We start from the raw sequence: 18,268 nt of genomic DNA, 5'->3' as shown, positions 1-18,268 counted from the left end.
AAGTGTAAAAAAGGGGTTTTACGGTGTATATATATATATATGTGTGTGTGTGTGTGTGTGTGTGTGGTTAATATAGTTGCAACTGTTTTAGGATCAAAATGTAATAGCTGATCAAATCGGAGACCAGATAAATGATACTGACTTAATAAAATCTGCTGATCGATATGTGGTACGCTACTTGAGGGTAGATGCCATAAAACGATAAATAATAAATGTCTTTATTTAACAGTTTAATGTGACTTGATCAGGACATTATGCTCTAGAGAATTCTGCTTGTGGTCTGACATCAATGATATATGATCTCTGCTTTCTTTCTTTCAGTAAACTTAATGCTAATGCTGAACTAAATTCTTCTTCGAGGTGGCAAAGTGAAAGAATGTTTCCTCCTTAGCCTACAAGGAATCATTCTGAATCTCACTATAGTATGGATTTTGTGAAAGTATGTAGATGGAAAGTGATTTTCATCACCTAGTGTGGAAATACCTTGTTTACTAGAAGTCTGAGTATGATTTGAAATGGTACCACGTTTGGTCTCTAGAGTAGAATTCTTAAAGCACAATGTTTAGCCCACTCATGATATGAATATTCTATAAGATAAAAGTTAAAATGAATTTAACCATAGAACAATGCTCTCCTTCCCTAAAAAAAAAAAAGTCTCTTCAGATTTACTAATATTTTCCTAATTTAGCCACAATGTCTAGAATATGAGTCTGCATGTTTCCTTGCTATATAAATTTATTAAAACATGATCAATGAAAGTTAATTACTGCAAATGTTAATCCAACTTACATTTGAAATGCGATGACTCAAACCCATTCTTTTTAAACCTGCTGCAGCAAGAATTAAACCATCATAAGTGTTATCTTCATCTAATTTTCTTAGTCTGGTATTCAGATTGCCTCTCTGATCAAGAATAAAGGACTTATCACTAGTGACTTTATAAATAAATAATATAACTGCATATTTTCTATGAGAAATATTGCCTAATGTTTTGAAGATCTCTCTTAGCAATGACAGTATCCCCAGATGACAATGTCATTTGATATAATACTCTCCATATAATAACATGAAATAGTTTTACTGTTTTATCAATCTACGTGACCAATCACTTAGTTATCATGAGGTCAAAGAAATACTTATTCGTTTTATTATTATTATTGATTCAGGCCTCCATGGAGTCAAAAGACTCATCATGAGAGGCCCATCCTAGAAAACACAAAGTCTATCATACTACGCATGGAACTCATTGACTGTTCGTGCTCTCAGCACTCTATCAGGCAATGCATTCCATGGTTCAACCACCCTCCATGCAAAGAAATCACTCCTCACACTCTTGCTCACAGTTTCCTTTTGTAACTTCCAGGAATGGCCCCTTGTATTCACTCCTTTCCTCTGTTCCACCAAGTTAAAGAACTTCCCAGTGTCAACCCTGTAACCACTTCTTAATAGTTTAAAAGCAATCATATCACCTCTCCTTCAATCTATGAAACTTTTCAGTCCACATTCCCTCAGCCTGTCTTTATAACTAACATTGTACAGTAATGATACCATATTTGTTATCCACCTCTGAATCCTTTCCACAGCTAATTTATCCCCTTCAAATCCTGGGGACCAAATTTGATATAGCCCCCCACTCCCTCCAACCAACAGAATATGCAGCCTTCCATTGATGAATCCCAAATTTCAAAACTTTACATTTTCTGCATTAAATTGACACCTCCCCTATTCATTTGCCCATCTGTCCAGTTTATTCAAATCCTATCCAAATTCAACTGAATATCTCCCTGCAATCCACTGACAATGTCATTTATATAAACGATTAAGCAATACAGGTCCCAGTGCTGAGCCTTCTGCCTCCTTGATATGCCCCCCCCCCCCTCCATATTCAACTAACTGATAGCTATCAGATAGCCAATCTTGAATCCGGTTCACTAACCTCGCATCGAAACCCATGTGTTACAACTTATATATCAGCTTATCATGTGGTATCCTGTCAAATGCCTTTGTAAAATAAAATAAAATAAAATAAAATAAAATTGCAGAATATGCCTTTCCCTCATCAACCACTCTTGTCACTTTATTACAAAAAGGCAATCATAATACTAAAACAAGAGCACCAATTAATAAATCGATGTTGACTCTAACAAATACCATTACCATAATCTACCCAACGCTGTATATGGTCCTCACTAATTTCTCCAAGATCTTAACTACTGATGAAACACAAACTGGCCTATAATTTGACACTTCCAGTCTGTTACAACCCTTGTGCAATGGATATCTTACCCTCCTTCCACTCCTTGGGTACATTTCCCTTGGCCAGACTTTCATTGAAAAGTCAGATCATGGAGCTGCCATTTCTTCAGCATATTCTCTCAAAATCCATGGTGAAATTCCATCCAGTTCCACTGTTTTATTGACCCAGAGTACTAAGTACTCTGGGTGTCAATAAAACTTCGAACCTGCCCTATCCCTCTAGTATTAAAACTTACTTCTCCAGAATGAAATACCTCAAAGAAGCGTTCATCGAACAACTCCACTATGTCCTTTGCATCAGTCACTCTATTCCCATTTTTATCCAACAATGTCATTCTTCTAAAATCATTTCTCCCCCTCCTCCTGGCCACATAGCTATAAAAGGTTCCTTAGGATTTTCTCTGGATCTCAGGGCCAATCACTTCTCATATTCCAGTTTTGCCTTCCTTACCATAATAGTCACTCTCCTGGCTTGAGTCTTATATTCTTCATGCATCTGCTCTCCACCTGTCTCCTTATATCTCTTCCATAACCTCTTTTTAACCTGCAGTTCCTGATTGATATTGTTTGTCATCCACTTTACATCAAACTGTGTCCTCTTCTTCACTTGTGGTATACCACTTACTACTGACACTAATAAATATTTCTTCACAATTTCCAAAGCACTAATGATATCTCAACATTTCCAATTCCTCTCTCTCAATGGAACTGCCACAAGCTGATATCTAAGACTATTATAATCACTTGCCTTATAATTCCAAATACATTCTTTCTCTTTGCTACTCCTGCAAACTGAGATGGCATCTGACTCCCAAGTTGGAGAGAGTGACCATGTGGTTCATCTTCCAAATCAAAACCACATGGTCACTCTCTCCAACTTGGGAGTGAGATGCCATCTCGGTTATAATCAGCTCTTCTGATGCTATGACCAAATCCAAAACTCTTGAACCTTGTGTTCCTTCTACTACATGTTGCCCAAGACATCTGTTACTCAAGAATCCTAGAAATTTCATTCCCTTATTACTACATGCAGTTTCCTCTTCCCAATTTATACATCTCCTAGTCCCCACCCTCTGTGCTCCTTGGTTTGTAGCAACATCCCACAAAATATCCTGTCTTGCCCACCTCTACCTCACACCATTACTGCCAATGACCTCCAAATTCTTCACTTTGAGGGGACCTAAGTCATCACTTATCATAAGCAGTACTCCACCACCGTGTTTTCCCTTCCTATCCTATCAAAAAATGCTGTACCCTGCTAATTCTATTCCTGTTAGTATATTGTCTTCCGTCAACCACATCTCAGAGATTCCAATAATCTTTGGACCAGCCGATAATATCAGCACCACCAATTCATCTCCTTTATTCCGGATCCCCCTGGCATTAGTATAAAGAATAAAAATGTCACTGTTTCTATATCTATTATTATCCCCTTCAGACTCCACTGGGTCTAACATTACCCGATGTATTCCCCCCTTCTCATAAGTACAATGTATTCCCACAAGAGACCAAACCCTGATAATTCTAGTTTCCCTGCATTGATATACTGACTCATTCAAAAATCAACATCTCTCCAGATGCCTACGTCGTTCCTCATTCAAATGCAAGCAGTCTCTTGCATAGAGTTCCTTTCTGTGATCAAATGCCATCCAAGCATCCACATACTCCATGCCTCACTTTTGACACATTCTGGCTATCATACCATTCATTATTAATGCTCTTCTCCTCAGCTGTTCATTACATTACCTGGGCAACACACACTATCTTCCCTCTCTGAGTCTTCTTCCATACAATCTAAAGCATGAACCTCAGATCTCTTGCCACCTGATTCACATTGCCTCTCAAGTCATTTGTGTCCACCATCATAATCATCTCATCCATCCTTTCACCCCACTTAGTTACCATAACCACACTTTCTTTCATTCTTCCAGGCAAACACTCCTCAGGCATTCTATCTTGCACACCATGGATCATCGAGTCTCCATACATCATACCTCTTACCACTCTGTTCCTTCCTTGCTCACCTGCATTCCTCACTCTCTCACCTCTGACTCTTTCTTTCTTTATTCCCCTACTTACCTGCTCTCCTGGCATCTCTATCCCTGATTCCAGCACTCCCTTGCATTTTTCTCATTCCCTCTCTTCAGCTGTTTCTATTCTCTCCTCTTCTATCATTCCCATAACTCTTTCTCTCACTTTGATTCACTTTGCATTTATTGCTTTCCTTCACTTAATTTAATCTCTTCTTTCATGCTTCTCAACTCATTCCCGAGACATTTCACCTCCTCTTTCAGCACATCTACCTCTCTCTGTAAGCTATCCACTCTTGCTCACCATTCATCCTCCCAACTAAGACCATCTCTAAAATCTTCACAATGATTCAAATTTTCCACGCTCCCCACTTTTATTTTTTCATTTACATTCTGCTCTTTATCCTCACTCTATATCTTACTACTCTCTCTAGATCGATATTCTCCTGCCTCTGATGTGACGCAGCTGAGGTTTGTTATACTAATCTCCAATTCACAAAGTTCCACCCATTTCCAACATTTTCCACATATATTATTATTATTACATAACACCTCCAGGGAGTCCAAACAAAGACTCATCGAGGAAAGCTACCTACTCTACAGCTCTCCGACTCCACCAACCACAACTACCTTCATTGTCTACACCATTTCCCAAACTGTGTTCCGTGGAAGATGAATAAGTGTTCCGCAAGAAGTTCTCCTGCAATTTGTCATTTTAGTTTTCTAAGCATTTTTCATGAATAAATATTTTATAATGGAACTATTCTGAGGAGAATAATGTTTGTGAATATGTCAAAAAGCTCAGACCCAGAACGCCTAATAACATCTGTGTAGCAAATGTTAGTGACAAAGCGGCATATTTTTAAACATGGAAATATTCATGAATTATCGTTAATTTTCACACATCGAAATCTTTCAACAATCAGGAAAGAGAATACCACTGTTTCTGACAGGTCATAAAAATTGTGTGCAAGTAGATTATAACAATGGGCGCCGTATACTCTGTTCTCCAAACTGAAGGAAATGACATCTGTGTAGCAAATGTCAGTGACCAAACGGCATATTTTTAAACATGGAAATATTCATGAATTTATGTTAATTTTCACACATCGAAATCTTTCAATAATCAGGAAAGAATATCACTGTTTATGACTGATCATAAAAATTGTCTGCAAGCCGATTACAACAATGGGCGGTGTATCCTCTGTTCTCAAAACTGAAAGAAATAACATCTGTATTGCAAATGTTAGTGACCAATCAGCAAGGAAGTATAAAGAAAATTTTTCCACTAAAATTGAAGATCAAGGTAGTCTGTATCCGGTTCTCAAATCTAGCAATACCGAATACTTTCTTCGCAGTTCATATTGTACGGTGAAAGTTTCAAAACCGTAGTGCTGTGATTTTTTAAAAGTAATAGGACTGCAGATTTAAATTTTAATATGGGACAAGGGACTTTGTTTATTTTTGGTATTAAGAAATCTCTTATTGAAGGTGTTTGTGATGGAACAGATAGTGAATCATCTACCACCAGCCTACAAAGCTATCTCCAGGATGCATAAAAGGAGGGAAAAACTACCAGCACACAGGAGAAAAAGTCTGCATTCACTTGTAAGTAATTATAATAATATTATAAATTTTTGGTGATCAGAATGGGATTTGTCAATGAAAATCAGCACAAATTAATTTAATGATGTTTATGTTTAATTGAGTATAAATTAATAATTAATGATCAATTATTAATTAATAATAAAAATCAGCTAAATTAACAATTATTAATTAATACATGACGAAATAACGAAGGTGTTCCGTAAAAATTTCAGGATTTGCGAAGTGTTCTGTCGTAGGAAAAGTTTGGGAAACGCTGGTCTACACCAATGCCATCTACCACCCACCATCACCACTAGTATTTTCACAGACAATCACAAACATCCATGCCTATATGGGATTCAAACCCACAGCCTTTTGGCTGGAGAACAGATACGCTAACCACTTGGCCAACTCTTGTGCATGTCAAAAGTGGAAAGATGAAAAAGAAATACAAAAAATGAAAACAGAGCAAAACATAACTTATCAGGAGGCAAAAAGAAAGCTAGCCACCATCACACCTGCTCTGAGATCCTCTTATGTTGAGAATATAACAATTAAGAAAGTACCAACAACAACTCAAACTTGTTTGTCTGTTCCACCATCTAATAATTTCACCATACCTGCACCTTATGATTGCAAGTGTTTCTCTGTTGAGCGAATCAATAACATGACCTATGACTTTACTCCAGAGACAACTCCAAAAATGGCCCCACTCAATGAAAACTGACTTATCAAAAAAATCACGGCAAAGATATCACTCAAGCCACAGACACTCCCACAGAAAAATTTATACTTCAGTACCCACTGAAACTAAACTTATCAACTGACCCCAACGTAAATTTTTACAATGGAACTGTCGTGGATTTTGCCAGAATACCAATGATATCAAGATTTTGTTGCAGAAACACAAATCTTTCTGTTTCTGTCTACAGGAAATGTACTTAAGACCCAATGAGGATCCTACCTTTAGGAATTTCACTGTTGTATGCAAGGACAAATCCTGCTCATGGAGGAGTCACATTTCTTTCCATCATGTCCAACTTAATACTGCTCTGGAAGCAGTAGCAATTCGCCTCTCCGTGGGATTTCTTATTACAATAAGTTCAATTTATTTACCACCGAGTGCCGAGTTAAATGAAATTGATCTTGATAACCTTATGTGCAACTGCCTGAACTCATATTTTTGATGGGTGATTTTAATGGCAACAATACTCTGTGGGGAGTGCCAACACTAATAGACGAGGTCAAATCATTGAAAGAATCCTTGATAATAATAATGTCTCCATTTAAATAATAAACTAATACTTTCTTCCATATACCTATCCATTCATATTCTGTAATGGATCTTACAATCTGCTCCCCCTCCATTCTTCCACTGCTCACGTGAGACGTTGAAGAGAACATATATGGAAGCGATTGCTTTCCTGTTCTTTGCACAATGTCTTCACAGGAACCATGTTCACCCACAAAGATACCTATATGGAAAATGGACCAGGATGACTGGAATATTTTTTCTCATTTTGCAAAATCTAAAACTAATACCGTCAGTCAAACACCGAAGCGGTAAAGTACATAACAGGGTGCAATGTCCAGGCAACAACTGCCTCCATCAGAAAAACATCATCTCAGTTTCCACTCTATCCAAAGCCTTAATTGAACCCAGAATGTCAGACAGCCAAAAAAGATTAACACATGGGGGTTTGCTTTGTAGATACCCCGCCACCTTTATAGTTTTCAAGCATGTTATTATTATCTGAGACTTCCAGGGAGTCAAGGACTCATCGATGGAGGCTGTAAATTACCCAACCCAGCTATCATACCTTACCTTAAATTCATTTACACTAGATGCACTCACTACCCCTAAGGGTAAATTATTCCACTCACTCACTGCTCTCTGGGAGAAAAACCTAGCTCTTACCCCTTCCTTGACTGAGAACAACCTTAACTTCCATGGATGCCCCCCCCCCCACCTTCCATATAACAAAAAATTTCATCATTTGAAATGTTATAATGCCCATTCAAAAGTTTATAGACCTCTATCATATCACCCCTCTTTCTCCTGTTAACCAGAGTCTGCAATCCACATACTTGCAATCTGTCCTCATAATCTAAATCCCATAATCCGGATATAATCTTAGTAACTCTTCTTTGCACCCTTTCCACAGCTCCTTTATCCCCTTGGAACCCGGGAGACCAAATCTGCACACAGTAATCCAGGTGTGGTCTTATCAAAGCCTTATAAAGAGACAAAATCACTTCCTTATCCTTACATGTCAAGGTTCGCTTCAACATAGCAATTATCCTCTGGGTTGTATTTGCAACTTTTGCTATGTGACCTTTGAACTTTAAATTCTTATCCACCAATACAAAAAGGTCCCTTGCCTCTTCAGTTTCTTGTAGCATAACCCCACTAATATAATATGCCACTGGAACTCTAATCATGCCAAAGTGCATAACTTTACACTTACTAACATTAAACTGACAGCCATTTTTGTTTGCTCAGATTTCCAGTCTATTCAAATCATTTTGTAATATTTGAATATCAGTAGCATCCCTGCCTATCTTTTGCATCATCAGAAAACAATTACAAATCTGTAATTGTTTTCTTCAAGCAGGGTTTGATGTCATTAATGTACAGATTGAACAATAATGGCCCAAGGCCTGAATCCTGAGGTACACCACTGGTTACCTTAAATCTTTCATTTTTGAAAATTATGGAGACAACTACCGTGTTTGAATAAAAACTTTAGTTTAATATAACTAAAATCTACAATTCGACGTTTCGACCTTTATGTCAAGGTCATCTTCTGGAGCGTACAAATATACACAAGAAACAAGCTATACTACAATCAAACTGGTTCGTTAAAGACACTGACCAACCGCTACCACAATTGTTGGCCTGACCTCTGGTGGAAAAAAAAAAAAAAAATTAAAAATAAAAATTATACATCAACGCTAGAGTCCTATTATTTGTGTTGTCTTCTATATACATATATTAACATCATTCCAGCCAGTTGGAGTGGAATGGTTTCTAATACTAGCGGATTGGCTAGAGTCCTGACTTATGTTGAATCTTTCATATTAGGTTGGCTGAATGTGTGCCATCCAGATCCTTGGAATTTTCATACCATCTTTGTTATTGATATTTGGGTGATTTATCAGGATTTCGCAGGATTCCTTAAATTTTCTTTCGTACCAGGTTTTTGTGCAGTGTAAGGAGCAGGTGCTTTTCCAGTTGATTTGGTGTAAGGTGTTAAGTGCATGGTCTGAGAGGCCTGCTTCACCATAATGGTTATATTTGATGTGTCTAATGTGTTCTTTCTTGCGTATAGGGATTGTCCGTCCTGTTTCTCCAATGTACGGTAAGTTACAGGTGCAGCGGATGCAATAGACTCCAGGATGTGCTAATGGGAGGAGGGGATCCTTAGAGGAGCTGAATATGGTTTTAAGTTTAGTGGGTGGTTTAAAGGTGGTATTGAGGTTATAATGTTGTAGGATTCTGTTGATTTTTTCCGATAGCCCTTTAATGTATGGGATGGCTATGGTTTTACTGTAATCGAGATTCGTTTTTGTTGTGGTTTTATAGAGTATTTTATTGACAGTGTTTTTGTTATAGCCATTATTTATGAATGTGTTACTAATGATTTTTAGTTCTTGTTTCAGGGCTTGCTGGTTAGAGCAAATAGTTGTGGCTCTGTTTTTAAGGGTGTTAATGATTCCATATTTTTGTGCTGGGTGGTGGTATGAATTCGCATGTATGTATTGGCCCGTGTGTGTCGGTTTTCGGTAGATCGTGAAGGATAGACTGCCCGAAGGAAGACATGTAACTAGTTTGTCTAGAAACGGGAGCGAATTTTGGTTTTCGATTTCGATGGTAAATTGTATACGTTCGTGTTGTTTGTTTAGGTGGCTGAGGAATGTGTTTAGCGTTTGTCGCCCATGCGGCCAGATCGCGAACACGTCGTCGACGTATCTGAGCCAGACTGTCGGTCGTAGCGTGGCGGAATCAAGAGCCCTTTGCTCAAAGGTTTCCATGTAGAAGTTAGCGAATGGGGGGGATAATGGTGAGCCCATGGCTGTACCTTCCTTTTGTAGGTAGAATTTGTTTTGCCACACGAAGTAACCGGACTTTAGTACATGGGCAAAGAGGGCCGTAATGTCGGGCGGAAATTTGTTCTGTAGTAGGAGAATTGTATCATTGAAACTTATTAGTCAAAACTGACTAATAAGTCGTCTTTGTCGAGTGTTATGTTTTTGATTTTGTTTATATGTTGTGTGTTTTTTTTTATGTAGGAGGGGGAATGACCTACCAACTCCTTGAGTGTTGCCACTAATTTCTTGGCTAGGTGGTAATTGGGACTGTCTATTCCTTCCACGATTGGTCGAAGGGGCACATTTTGTTTGTGTATTTACGGAACCCCATATATTCTGGGGGGTCGGGCGTAGTGGGGTTTGAGTTTTTTAACCGTGTCTGGTGGCCAAGAAGTGACGGACTTTAGTAGTTTTTCTGTTTTATCCTTTATTCTTTTTGTTGGGTTATAATTTACCATTTTATATGTGTTGTTATCGGCTACTAGTTGGTTCATTTGCAGTATGTATGTTGACCTGTCAAGGACAACAGTGGCACTGCCTTTATCTGCTTTCGTTATTATTATGTTTTGTTTGGCTTTTAATGATTTAATTGCTGTTAATTCTGTTTTAGTCAGGTTGTTCTGTATAGTTTTCTTGGTTCTAAGACATCCATGAAATACGGCCAACTCTTACTATAAACCACCACAGAAAAGTTTCAACCAAAGCCAGCCACACCCTGAACCCTGAATAATTATCAACCCATTGCTCTGATCAGTTGTCTTTGTAAGATATTAGAGAAAATGGTTAATGCCAGACTTTTCTGGTATTTAGAAAGCAACAATCTTCTCTCCAATGCACCGTGTGGGTTCCATAGACATCATTCAACTTTAGACGATTCGGTTCATTTAGAAACTTGTATAAAAGATGAATTTCTGAATCAAGAATACCTTGTCTCAGTTTTCTTTGAAATGGAAAAAAGCTTACGACACAGCCTGGAGATATGGCATATTAAGAAACATGCCAAACCTCAACAAATTTGGTTGCATGAGACTGCCCCAAATTTGGGAGACTTACATCAGGAGACCTTCAGCCCAACGGCCAAGAATACTTACATAGCCTGCGAGGGGGGTAGCATCAGGACTTTTAGGAGAAACAATAGTTTCCTCGCTTCGTCCTCATTTACTGTGTGCAGTGCCTGCATGCACGTCTTTATTTTAAGTTCCTTTGAAGATGACACCATGATGTTTCCGAAATATTGGAAATATATATTAAAGTTTAATTTAATTTATATTCTAGTGTACTTTGTGAATTCCTTAAGTTAATTAATAATAATAATAATACGGCATATTAAAAGACCCTCTATAACCTGGGTATCAAAGGACACCTTCCTGTATTCATTAAAAACTTTCTGTCCAGGCGAACTTTCCAAGTCAGAGTGCGAACTACACTATCTTGACCATATCATCAAGAACAGGGTGTAACCCAAGACTCAGTAATCCCACCCTTATTAAATTATTTTTATTTAATAAGGTTAAAACACCTTATGGTAATTGGTTCTGGTAAAATACTTATAAGATATGTATTACTAAAATCTTGGTATTTCTAGCCTGGCTCCCACTGATGAGACCTCAATAAAGGTCGAAACCGGTCTAGGTAGTGGCCCCCCCTGCCTTTAATACAAAACATCATACATCCCCTTCTTGGAGATGTGTTTTGGCATTAAGGGTAAATATTAAGATTAGTGATCAGAGCTTATGCCACCTTTGCCACAAGTTGCCTTGGTCTTGCACTACCTGTAGGATCAGCTAGACTTGCATCACTTGCAGTGTTTGCTTACTTGGGAAATGGAGTAAAACCAGGTTTAAAATTGCTTGGTATTTTTGACATTTATTATACCCAAGGTAAAATACTTTCTACATAAACCCAAGACTCTGTCTTAAGTGTGACACTTTTTGCTATTAAAATTAACTCAATCACTGAACAGCATCCTCCCACTGTAGACAATGCTCTATATGTTGATGACTTCACAATTTACTGTCACTCTCATAACATGAAGGTAACTGAAAGACACTTCAGCAAGCATTTGATCATGTTTCTCTGTGGGCTCTTAGTAATGGGTTTAGGTTTTCAACAGGAAAAAGCATCTGTGTACACTTCTGTTGAAAATACACTCTTCACCAAGATCCTGAATTAAGAAAATACACTCGTCACCAAGATCCTGAATTATTCATCTTTGTAGCTACTGGAATAACATTGTTATTCCAGTAGCTACAAAGATGAATCCCAAATTCTTGGGACTCATCTATGACAAAAAAACTTACATTTCTAGCACACATTCATCAACTAAGAGAAATGTGTAAGAGAGCTTTGAACCTCCTTCGCACTCTATCCTCTACTGAGTGAAGTGCTGATCAAGTTTCATTGCTCCATCTTTATCATGCATAAAGATGGAGCAATATCGTTCAAAGCTGGATTATGGGTCTCAAGTCTATGGTTCTGAAAGACAGAGTAACCTGTAATGGTTGGATTCCATCCATCATCAGGGTAGATGGATAGCTACTGGTGTCTTTCACACATCACCCACTCAGAGTCTTTATGTTGAAGCAAATGAATCGGCTCTATCACTTCAACGGAAACAATTGTCTCTTAATTATGCCCTGAAGATAAAGTCTCTCCCAGATCAACCTACATGGACTAGTGTATTTTCTCTGCATTGGGAAGCTCAATATCACACACTTCAAACTGCTATATGTCTTTTTGGTATGCGTGTTAAAGAGACTGTGCAAGCCGTTGGTATGAATGTTGACAACATTGCCTGCACTAAACATAACAGCATCCTTCCATGGCAGGTTTGCACTCCATCCTGCAACCTCTCACTTTGTCAGCTATAGACGTCTCATACTCCATCATCTGTCGACCTGCAATTGTTTAATGAATACAGAGCAGCACACTCTGATGCCCATCTATACTGATGGTTCAAGAACTAATACCACCTAATTGTAGCAATTACACAGCAGAGTTACATGTCATTCAGCTTGCACTTGTGCATATAAAAGAAAAATGCTACCAAAAGTATATAATTTATACAGACTATATCCTCTCTTGTATATAATTCACATCCAGTACTTTATGAGGTCTTACATGTTTTACAAAATGAAAATCCTTAATTTTGATGTTCAGTTGTGCTGGATTCCCAGCCACAATGGAATTAAGAGAAATGAGGCTACAGACAGTTTATAAGATCAAAGCTAATTGCTGAATGGAAGTCATCATGAAAATTGAAAATTTTCATGATGACTTCCATTTGGCATTCTAGTCAACGTATAAAGAGAAGAGAGGAAGTTGTTCTTGCTAGGCTCTGCATAGGTCACAGTCATCTTGCACATTCTTATTTACTGAGGGCTGATGACTCTCCCATGTGTGAAAAATGCAATACACATCTCAACTATTTGACATATTTTGGTGGAGTGCCAGCACTTTACACAAGAGAGGAATGAAATTTTTACCTATCTAGCCAAGCCATATACACTTAGGCAGATTGCATGATGTTTAATTTTTTACAAAGAATTAATTTGTACAAACACATTTGACTATAATTTTGTTTATATGTAAATACTGTATTGCTTAACTTAACTTTTGTATATATATTCTTCATTAGTTTAATTTTTGATCAATTATGTATTGCTGTAGCCTTCGATCTTGTATAATTGTGTAACCTTGTAATTTTAGTAATATCTAAATACCACATTACTGAACTTAATTTTTATGCATACATATTGTATAATAATTCTGTTTTGCCTCTACACTAGTGGCCAAAATTGTGGAAATCTTTTGGAAAAAGTATTTTTGAGGTTTGATGGCTCATAACACCACTTTTTTTTTGGTGTAATACCATAAAATTATATTGCAATGGAAAGATAATTTAATCAAGAATGTAATGCAACAAAGTTTGTTCAATTATCTGTATTCTATGAAAAGTTATAGCCAAATAACCAGAAAAAAGAAGCACAACTTGCTTAGGTTGATATGAAGTAGCTTTCCTTCATTTGAATGTAGCCAATGAGCATGAGTGTTTAGAGAGCCAATCAGGTGTCATCTTGTTTTGGAGTTGAGAGGAGGACATTTGTCAGTGTGTTATGTGATTGCTATCAAGTTGGTTGGTTTTTTTGCTTTCTTTCATTTAGTGAGCATGTAAGACGAAGTAAAATTAAAGAAATGGCTGGTCACCCAGAAAGCGATGTAAAATAGTACTATTGAGTGAACAAGGCTACAGTTATGAAGAAATTAGAAGAAAAATTGGTAGAAACTTATTGGTGGAAAATTTAGAAATGAAAATTGAAGAGGTATAAGGAGACTCAGTCACTACAAAACCAGATCGGTCAAGGCAGGAAAAGGTGCACAACAGCAAGTAATAATAGAAGAATTGAGAGGCTGTGCCTGCGTGACAGAAGAAAATCATCTGGGTGTATACAAGATAAAATGGTGCAATACAATGTGAAGTTGAGTGCAAGGACTGTTCAGTGCAGATTGCAGGAATTTGGTCTAAATGCTAGAATTCCACGAAAAAAGCCATTTTTATCTCTCAAACAAAGGTTGAAAAGATTAAACTGGGCTAAAACCCATGTTAACTGGACAGCTGAACAATGGGACAGTGTTATTTGGAGTAATGAGACCAAAATCTCCCTGTTTGGTAATGATAGCATAAAATAAATAAGGAAAAGAATCGGAGAAGATTTGCATCCTGATTGCATTACACCTACCGTGAAACACCCACTTAGTGTTATGATCTGGGTTGTATGACATCAAAAGGTGTAGGCAGAGTTTGCGTGATTAATACTTAATAAATGTCCCAAAATACATAAATGAAATACTTGAGCACAAACTGAAGCCTTCTGCACGTGATCTTTTCCATTTATATTTCAACAGGATTCAGCTCCATGTCATGTTGCTGCTGTGTGCAAAAAGTGGTTTCAAGATAATCATATTCCACTGCTGGATGGCATGGGAATAGCCCAGACCTTAACCCAATCAAAAATCTATGGAGCCAACTAAAGAAACTTGTTAGTCAGAAGCAACCCACCAATAAAACCCTATTAATAGAAGCAATAATTCAATCTTGGTTTCACATTATAACAGCTGCAGAACTAAAAAACTTGTTTCACTCCATGGGAAGGCATAAGGCAGTAATTAACACTAAAGGTTACCCAACTAAGTATTAACTCACATTGTGAGAATTTTTGCATATCTCATTTTTTCTGTGTTTCACTTTTCTTCTTTATAACTGCTGTTCTAATAAAAAATCCTTCATAAAATTTATTGCATTACATTCTTGATTAAATTATCTTTCCATTGATATATAATTTTATGGTATTACTCAAAAAAAAAGTGGTGTTATGAGCCATCAAACCTCAGAAATACACTTTTTCCAAAAGGTTTCAACAATTTTGGCCACTAGTGTATGTATTACTGTAATAACATTTCCTGTAATCTTATCTATATGTCGATACTGTATTCCTTGGCTTGGTTTTGTACATGCATTTTGTTTATTATCTTGTACTGTTGTCTATTTATGTACTGCTGTAACCTATGCAGTAATTTTGTTTATATGTATTAATAGATACTGCATTGCTTAACTTAACATTTGTGCATATATATTATTTACTAGTTTATTTTTTTGGCTAATTATGTATTGCTGTAGGACACCTTGTATATTTATGTAACCTTCTTGTAATTTTGTTTATATGAAAGATACCACATTGCTAAATTTAATTTTCATATATGCATATTGTATAATAATTTCTTTTTGCCTATTTTTTTTACTGCTGTAAAAACATTTGTTATAATTTTATCTATATGTAGATACTGCATTCCTTGGTTTGGTGTTGTGTACATGCATTTTGTGCTTAAGGGTCAAAGCTGTATAACTGAGAGGAGACCTCCATATAGCCTTTAAAGGAATGCGGAGAACCGACCAGGGCTTCTGACCTAATGTCCAATCCTCACTTTCTCGTGGTGCACCCTGTTGGGTATCTACTTTGATACTGAACGAACGAGGATGGGCTGGCAATTTGGGATTTAGCCGACCAAATTGTATTCTTATTGGTTAAACCAAAATAAAAAATGGCGGTACAACATGACAAAATTTCATGCCGGCTGGGGCGTCGCCCGGTTAAACAAGGCCCCCATTGTTTTCGCCAGGGAACCAGGGCGAACAGCGAAAAGTCAGCTACTGGAACAAATCTGAAAACAAACCCCAACTCAACATCACCAGAGTTAAAGATCGGTACTATCAACGTAAGAAGCCTGAATGGCAAAGAAATGGAGCTAGCTGAGGAATTAGATAAGTACCAGATCGACATAATAGGGGTGACTGAAACAAAAAAGACCAAAACTGGTGAGATCTTTCTGAGCAATAAATACAAAATGTTATATTCAGGCAATGACAATCAAGGAAAAGAAGGAGTAGCCATAGTATTCAACACAAAATACGAGGCTAATCTTCTTGAATGGCAGTCAGTCTCAAGTAGAGTAATGTGGGCAAATATGAGAATGGGGAACTGGACAATGAGACTTATTTGTGCCTATGGTCCCACAGAAGGTTCTACTAAGGTAGAAGTGGAGGAATTTTTTGAGGCTTTAGAAAAACCAAGTGACACAATGAAAAAGGAAAAGTTGGTCCTTGTTGGGGATCTAAATAGTAGAGTAGGAAATGATTGTGAGACATACAAAAATATTTTGGGAAAATTTGGAGAAAAGAGCAAAGCACAAATTCACATGGAGAGAAGAGGCTAGGAATAAGAAAAGTCTCATTGACTATGTTATTGTTGATAGTGATGTTTTCTCCCTGGTGCAGGACACCAGAGTGTACAGAGGATTTGAAATTGGAAGTGATCACTATTTAGTCTTGAGCAGGATAAAATTGAATTTCATATTGAAAAGAATAACATGTAAGAAAGTTTTAAAGCGAATAAAAGTTGAGCAGCTCTCAGATGTGAACTGTAGACTAAAATACAGAAATATTATTGAAAAGAAAATGAAAGTGTTTGAGAACAGGAATCAAACCTTGGAGATTCAGTGGCAAACTCTGAAGGAAACATTGATTGATTCTGCCAGAGAGGCATGTGGTGAGGTTGTGTGCAAGGATAAAAAAATCAGAACTCCCTGGTGGACACAGGAAGTTAAAGAGGCAGTGAAGGAAAAGAAGAAAGCATATCAAAAGTTCCTGGCAAATAAGTCAGCTTTTACTCTTACAGAATACAGAGACAAATGTAAGAAAGCTAAACAGTGTGTAAAACTAGCTAAACAAAAGTCATGGGAGGACTTTGGCAAGAATATAGAAAATAAATATCAAGGTGGCAAAATATTCTGGAGGTTGTTGAAGAAGCTTAGGAATGGAGGAAAGAGTGCTGTAAAAGGAATTAGAGATGATAAAGGTGAAATGAAAACAGGAGAAAAAGATATCCTTGAAGTATGGAGTAATTACTTTGAAAAACTGCTAAATGAAACAAGCAGTGATGACAGCACAATGATAAAAAACACTGACCAGGCATGCAGTCAGGAATACATATCCATACTTGAAGTAGAAAAAGCCATCAAAGGCTTGAAATGTGGAAAGGCAGCAGGAGTAGATGATATTCGACCAGAAATGCTGAAGTATGGTGGTATAAGAGTCTTACAGTGGCTGCACTGCATAGTTCAGAAAGCCTGGACAGAGGGACGAATTCCCGACGATTGGAGTAGAGCTCTCATAGTACCCATGTATAAAAAGGGAAATAAAACTGAATGTGAGAATTACAGAGGTATTTCCCTACTGAGTGTTCCTGGCAAGATCTATGCAAGTATACTTGAGAAACGGTTGAGAAGAATTGTGGAAGAAAAGCTTGGTGAAGAACAAGCTGGATTCAGGCCAAATAGAGGCTGTCAGGATCAGATCTTCACTTTACAACAAATAGTCGAGAAAGCATGGGAATATAACAAAGATCTGTATTTAAGTTTTGTCGATTTGGAAAAGGCATATGACAAGGTGCCAAGAGAGAAGCTATTCAATACGCTGCAGTTATATGGTGTCAATGGGGCATTATATCAAGCAATACTTAGTCTTTATTTGAGTTGTGAGTCAGCAGTTAGAATTGAAGGAAGTACAGGAAGATGGTTTAATGTTAAATCTGGTGTGAGACAAGGATGTACATTATCCCCTCTGTTATTCATTATCTATATGGATCACATTATGAAGGAATGTGGTATTAAACCTGATATCAAAATTGGAGATGTTAATGTCAGCTCTTTGCTTTATGCGGATGATGTTATACTTCTAAATAAATCCG

The 18,268-nt window shown here is 37.3% G+C and overlaps 1 protein-coding gene across 1 annotated transcript in view; it reads right to left on the bottom strand.

Annotated features, from left to right (window-relative positions):
• Hmbs (porphobilinogen deaminase-like protein l(3)02640) overlaps positions 1-18,268 on the bottom strand; it is a 231,703-nt gene that overhangs the window by 77,643 nt on the left and 135,792 nt on the right. The window contains exon 7 of the mRNA XM_090412648.1: positions 790-903. Within this exon, the coding sequence (XP_090268774.1) occupies positions 790-903 (114 nt within the window). The remainder of the gene's footprint in view (positions 1-789; positions 904-18,268) is intronic.

This window comes from Typopeltis vanoorti, chromosome 23 (assembly GCF_054136105.1).
Source record: "Typopeltis vanoorti isolate ZY-2024b chromosome 23, IOZ_Tvanoo_1.0, whole genome shotgun sequence".
Lineage (NCBI taxonomy): Eukaryota > Metazoa > Arthropoda > Arachnida > Uropygi > Thelyphonidae > Typopeltis > Typopeltis vanoorti.
Note: the sequence above shows the minus strand (reverse complement) of the source record. Positions and strands in the feature narration are given on the sequence as shown.